The following is a 7,020-nucleotide window of genomic DNA, read 5'->3' on the forward strand; positions in this document are numbered from 1 at the left end:
ATGTAAAAAATAACTTATTTTTGACATAAAGTGTAAAAAAAATTAATTAAATAAAAAATGAAAGATCAAAAAAATAAAAAAAATTTTAATTGAATAACACTTGTTATTCAATTGAAAACTCAATTAAAAAAAATTAAAAAAAATTAAAACATCTTATTTTTATATATATTATAAATATAATAATAAAAAAATTAAAAAATTAATCTGTGATAGTGGCCGCCACCCATTGTCTTCTTGGGTCCACCACTACGTCCTTTCATTCCTTCTCTCTCATATCAACTCTTTGATATTCTCCTTTTTAGCAACTTCGTCACCACATTTCGATTCAACAAGCTTCATTCTCACGATGGAAAAGAGTAAAACAAGAGACCATGGACATCGTCAACTGGTCGTCCTTAAAAGAATGTCAATTACTAACAAGAAATATGCTCATCTCTTCATTTATTGCGACGATGAAAAAGATTTAGGTTTATTTTATTTAGTTGATGTTTTTACTCTTTCTTTTTTATTCTTTTTTTTTTTTGCAAAAAAATGTAAATATCAAAAACTAAAAAAATAAAAACATATTTCAAACGAATTCTTACATAGTATCAAACATAATGATATGGTACCAAAACATATATAATGGTATCACCCATTAAGTGTATGTTTGGTTTGATTTTTTTTTAACCTTTTTACTTATTAAAAGCAGAAGTCAAATCAAATAAGATTTTAAAAAATTCTTAAAAGAACAATTTTTCTAAAGAATAAAATTTAAAAAAAAAATTTCAAAAAAAGCTACATTAAGGAGATTTCTCTTTTCCTTTTTTAGAAGACCCAACATTGATGAAAAATATAAATTATTGATTTATGAGTTATTTATAAATTACGTATTAGTTATAAATTATTTGTGAAACTCTTTTTTTTATAATTTATTATTAATTATAAATATTGTATTATATAAAAATAATTTTTACATTTTTAAAAATTTGGTTTAAATGGATAAAAAATAAAGTTAGCTTTTTTCCATTATAAATAAAAAAATTTATGATTAATAGAAAGTTATTTATTATTGGTTAAATTATGCAATTAATTCATGTACTTTATCAAGATGGTGGATTTAGTCCTCATACAATAATTTGTAAAAATTGAGTCATTGTACTTTCTAAAATTAACAATATTAATCCAATATGTTAAATTTTTTTTGTTATCTATACTTATATGGCATTTTCTTGTCGATGTGACATTGAATATGATGACGTGTTAATGTTGATATGACATTTTTAATCTATTTCACAACATTCTCTTCACAACTTTAAATTATGGATCACAAAAATTTAATTCTTTTGTATCTCATAACACTCTTTTCCTAAATCCTAAAAACTTATTCGTATTTTTTATCTATTTCTTTTCCAATCCTATTTAAAATCATTATCTCAAATTGAATGATTTCATATCTACACTTATAAAATCCATGTCAGTGCTTGGTCATGTTATATCAACACTACTATTGTATCATTTGTGAAATGTTACATCATTATTATTATGTCATTATATTGAATGTTATATCAACTAAAAAATATCACTTAAATACAACAAATCGTCATATCAACATAAATAATGAAAAAGTTTTAACTCATTAAACTGACATTCTTAATTTTAAAAAAATATAAGGATTCAATTTTCACAAATTATTGTACAAGAATTGTGTTTGTTTAGCTTGATTTTTTTTCAGCTTTTCTACTTCTTAAAAGTAAATGGTAAACGAACAAGATTTTGAGAAACGTTTAAAAAAATATTTTTTTTAAAGAACAAAATCTAAAAAAAAAACTTCAAGACTAGCTTTAGAGATGAGCTTTCTTTTATTTTTTTTTAAAAAAAACACGTCAGCTTTTTAAGAGATATTTTTATTTCAAAAATATCCTCATCTATTAAAAAAAATTCAACATTATCCTTTAGAGTAATTTTAACCAAAATTAAATCTTATATAAGTTATTTTGCCAAACAAGTTATCTATAAAAAAAGAGTTTATAAAAGTAATATTATCAAACAGTTTTAGCTTAATTTTAAAAATTATTATTTTTCATATGAACTTCATAATAGCTTTTAAACTAAAAAAATAAACCCAGGCCAAACAGTCTTTAAATCTACCACTATGCTAGAGTATAAAGACTAATTGCATAATTTAATCTTTATTAAATTCTTTTTATGGTAATTTTAATAAAAATTAGAGCTTATATAAGTTTTTTTGCCAAACAACTTATCTATAAAAAAGAGCTTATAAAAATAAATTTACCATACTGTATTAATTTAATTTTAAAAATTACTACTTTTCATAAAAGTTTTATAATAGTTTTTAAATTAAAAAAAATGACCAAATAGGCTTCAAGTTTACGTTACTTTGTAATAAATTTTCTATAATTTCCATAGAAACAATTAATGCATTTGGTACAACTTAAGAAGAAAAATGAATATATTACTATTATATATATATATTATATGCTTTGTAATGCACTTGTTATTGATTTCAATTAAAGAAAGAAAACCATAATGGTATGGGCATATAGTCCATTAGGACTTGTGATGAAGATCCAAAATGATGGGCTACATTCCATTGGGTTGCTTACCGTATACCAAACATTAGAGGTGCATTGGGCAGAGAAAGTTCTCTCATTTACAAATTCAGTTATTTTGAAATAAAATTATTTATGTTTAAGTCATTCGGATGTTTTCGAGTAAAATCGAATTAAATTAAGATTTTGAACGGACTATTCAGATCAAGTTAAAATTTTTAATCGCAATTTAATTATTTAAAATTACATTTTTATTAATACGTAACATATATGTGATTTTGATTTTTGATATCATAAAAATAATTTTTTAAAATATAATTAAATCATATAAAAAAGAACAAGAGATTATTTTATATAAAAAAGACTATAATTCTCTACCTAAAGAAAATTATCACTAATTTTTTTATTAATTGATTTTAATTTTCTTTTTTATTCCATCGATTATTTCTATTAGTGATTTACTATGATTATGGTTATGGCTTACGACTTACAAAGTGAACCATAACTTCAAAAGTCTAAAATGATGTTAATTAGTTTTTGAATTTTTAGAATTTTATTTCAAGATAAAAAATAAAAATTATTTGAAAATTTTAAATATAAATAATATTTAATTTTCTCTACAACTATTTTTAAGAGTAAAAGTTTAGCATATGAAATTCACATTATAACTTCTTTCTAATATTTAATATTCACTTTAAGAACTTTTAAGAATTTGTTTTTTTACTCACAACTAAAAAGGATAATATCTAGAATTATATTAAAATACAAGATTAGAGAAAGAGATTTTGAAAAATAAATTTAAAGTTATTAAATATTATTAGATTAATAATTTGTCATTTTATAATTAAATTACTATTTTTAAAAATATAAAATTATACTCTATATAAGTTTGGGTGGTTTCGAATTTAGGTGGGACAGATTCGAATTATTAATTAGATAAAATTTGAATTCAAATGAATTAAAGGAAATTTTGGAATTAATTGAAGTTAGCTCAAGTTTTCAACCAAACACTGCCCAAGTACCAACTCCTTCATTACCCATTTATTAATCATTATGGAAAGTTACGGCTTTAAAACAGGGAAAGTGCCGTGTTGATTGCGTCATCAGTCATCCAAAAGGCTAAGACAAAACACAGAGTGCATGGCATCACTGGTCACCCATCTCTTCCTCTGTTTGCTTCTTTTCTAAACACATCACCCACTCTCTCCCAAATCCCATAAAAGAGAAGAAAAAAAAAAAAGGAGAATTCAAAATGAAATAAACTTCTCCTTCTTCTTCTTCATCTTCTCTTCTGGTGAGTATTTCTTCTCCTCTGTTTTTCATTTTTCAGATAATTTTTCAGCATCTATACAATAATATCACTATGTAAGGCTTTTTCTTCCTACTGTTGTGTTGTTCTTTTTAATGGGTAATGATTTGTTTCTTCCAAGACTTCATGTTGGTGAGGGTTTTGCTTGGTTTTGAACCAATAATTGGACTGAAATTAATTCCTCTAGTTAGTAATTTTTGGTTTAAACTTGGAAAGAGAAACTGAATCGTTTTAGCTTTTATTTTTTTTTCTTCTTCATCTATGGATCTAGAGAAAATTGATGTCGGTACTTTAAGGGAAGACTTGAAATAATGACTCCAATTTTGCATGATAATGAATAAAACCCAGTTATCTTGGTGGGGTTTTACTGTTTGTGCAATTGTTTTAAGGGACAGCTGGAGAAAGAACTCATTTCAAGTTATTCTAAATGCCATTGCTTTTCACCCTTTGCTAGAGTTCTAGGTAAATTTTTATAATAGTACTCAATCTAAATATGGTGTTGTCTTTGAGTTCTTGCTTAAACTTGATAGAAAAAGAAATCCAGGAGTGGGGGAAAAAGAAAAAGAGCTTCTTGGTTTAATTTTTATTCTGGGGAAGTGGGATTCGAACGTGCTTCTTGGGTTAGGAAATACATGCAGTTTCCCTTGTGACAAATGCTCAGGTGCAATATAGCTTATTTTTAACATGCTTGCTGGACTGGTTGCCTGATTTTGTAATACTTGCTTCATTTTGGGCACATAATAGTTCAATATGCGCAAAATTCTCGGTGATTACAGCGTAGATTAATTATCTGATTTTGTGGAATTTGAACCTTAGAGTCAGCAGTAACTGGCAATCACTGCTTTACCATTTTATCACTAATTCAGGTTTACAATCCATGACCAAGCTCACTTGAACAAGTACCTTCATCTAAAGCCCACCAATCCCGCATTCATTATGTGGAATTTTGCTACAAAGGCCTTTCCTGGAGCCAGCGGGTTGAAGACTGATTCATTGAAACCGAGTCAGGTTTCTTCAGAATGCTCAGATGATGAATCTTTGAACAACAGTGGAGAGGAAAGGTTGGAATGCCCAATATGCTGGGAATCCTTCAATATTGTAGAGAACATACCCTATGTTTTATGGTGTGGCCATACTCTATGTAAAAATTGCGTCTTAGGGCTGCAACGGGCTGTTGTGAAGTTCCCTACATTACCAATCCATCTTCCATTCTTTGTCTCTTGCCCATGGTGTAATCTATTCTCTTTGAGGTTGGTCTACAAGGGGAATGTCAAGTTTCCCAGCAAGAACTACTTTCTCCTCTGGATGGTTGAGAGCATGAATGGTGATAGGGCAAAGTCTCATTCTTCCTTTCATGGGGTTCCACCTGCCTGCTCTAAAAATAGAATAATAGATGCAGGAAATCAGCTTAGGCGTGTAAACAACAGGCGAGCTTCATGTTCTACTCACCATTCAGAGTCCAGCTTGATCACTAGCTATTTCAGTGCTGAAAGACTCCAATTATCGCTCCGTAAGTCCTTGGTTTTCTTTTTGCACTTAACAGCTAAGTTCCCTTTGATTGTCATATTTCTGTTGATGGTCTTATATGCCATACCTGCCAGTGCAGCCATTTTGGCCCTGTATATTCTTATCACCGTTGTATTTGCCGTCCCTTCTTTTCTTGTTTTGTACTTTGCCTTCCCAAGCTTGGATTGGCTGGTTAGGGAAATCATCAATTAAATTGCCCTTAACATTCCCTTCTTGTGCCATAAAATCTTGTAGCATTGAATTGCTCCATGTGAAAACCCCGTGCAATTTGATGACTTCTCCATGTTAGATGCCATGTAACCATGTAGTTCAAGCTCGGTTATGAAAATATATCAGGATTGCAGATCATTTGAGTTGATTTTAGCATCTATTTTAATGCAATGGATGTTTGGATGGTCAATTGCTTGCCAGAATGATGCCTGATATGCAGCAGAGATAAAGATCTCCAATAGAATCAACTCTTGTCCTGCTAAAGATGTCAAAAATCTATTGTATATATGCACAGAGCATTTTGCTCCCTACCTAGGGAAATTACCCTTGTTTTGTATGTAAAAAATTAATGGTTTAATTGGACTATTTTTATCTTGCTTTTGTATCTTATAGGTTAAATTCAGCGTTTGTAGTTTCAGTATAAAAGCAAAGCAACATATTGCCTTGGAGTTTGGATGGTTGATTTTTTCAAGTACAAGGTGTAATACGATCAAGGCTTGCAGCTCCAATTTCTCTTAACAGGCTGCTGTGCCAAACCCTTGTGCTAAAAAGTTCTGGGACTTCAATCTCTTGTTGCAGCAATGTTCTTTTATCAGCTTTTTACCTACTCTGTTTTAGGAAGACATGGAAAGCAAAAAGACTAACTTGGAACCTGAGTTTAGGAAAGGTAATGAACTATTGATCTATATGGTTGCTCCTCATAAACTGATTTCCTTTCTGAGCAGTCGCTTCCAGGGCCTTATATTGGTTGCTGTCACGGGGAGTCAATGAACTTCAGGTCTCTATTTGCAGCTCGTACGTTATTCTTAGTTCATGATAGGAAGACGAAGGTGTGGGATAGTCTTAGCATCTAATTCTACTGTCATTGGCCTTGTGGTGGCTTTGATACAATGGAATGCACAGTGTGAATGAAAATTGGTTTAGCTTTAGCAAGCATGAAAGAGTTGTATTATGAAACTGAACTAGTTCGTACACTGCAATTCAATTTAAAACCATGAAACATGAATGATGAGGTGGGGACCAAAGAAAGCTTGGAAGAATTCAACAATTGTTCCTTTTATCATTTGAGAGATAATATTAGCACTGCAAAAGAAATGGCCACGTACCAAATTTCATACCCCACAAGGCCAATGACCCTATTGTCAACATAGAGATATTTGGACTTCAGTCTTAATTCTCAAGGAGAGCCATGTCAAAAAATGGTAAGTTCTTAGGAAGTTTACTTGGACAAAATTTGTAGTATCTTTATCATGGTAGAGAATGGAGCTTCTTTCTGGTTTGGGGTCCATGCCATAATCTGGGAGCAATTAGCTCAAGCATCTTCTCCTTCATATTTGGCTGTCAGGCTGTGTGATACCATTATTGCAACTCAAACCACCCAGAGCTGCTTTTTCTTCCCCTCCTTTACGTTACTGCATGCTA

General features: G+C 29.6%; 1 protein-coding gene across 3 annotated transcripts; it reads left to right on the forward strand.

Annotated features, from left to right (window-relative positions):
• LOC18604770 lies at positions 3,659–6,604 on the forward strand. 3 transcript variants are annotated; one of them, XM_018118467.1, is made up of 3 exons: positions 3,660–3,846; positions 4,728–5,371; positions 5,623–5,983. In XM_018118467.1, exons 2-3 carry the CDS (start codon positions 4,798–4,800, stop codon positions 5,640–5,642), a joined length of 594 nt encoding a protein of 197 aa, XP_017973956.1. In that variant the 5' UTR covers positions 3,660–3,846; positions 4,728–4,797; the 3' UTR covers positions 5,643–5,983. The 3 variants fall into 3 exon arrangements, with proteins under 3 accessions (XP_017973955.1, XP_017973956.1, XP_007037465.2); XM_007037403.2 differs by lacking the exon at positions 5,623–5,983 and adding an exon at positions 5,992–6,604 and having other exon boundaries at positions 3,662–3,846; XM_018118466.1 differs by having other exon boundaries at positions 3,659–3,846; positions 4,728–5,976.

The sequence above is a fragment of the Theobroma cacao genome, chromosome 3, assembly GCF_000208745.1.
Source record: "Theobroma cacao cultivar B97-61/B2 chromosome 3, Criollo_cocoa_genome_V2, whole genome shotgun sequence".
Taxonomy (NCBI): Eukaryota; Viridiplantae; Streptophyta; class Magnoliopsida; order Malvales; family Malvaceae; genus Theobroma; species Theobroma cacao.

What these genes read in the sequence shown, in the direction of transcription:
- LOC18604770 (XM_018118466.1), top strand. Translation starts at nt 4,798, where the DNA reads ATGTGGAATTTTGCTACAAAGGCCTTTCCTGGAGCCAGCGGGTTGAAG.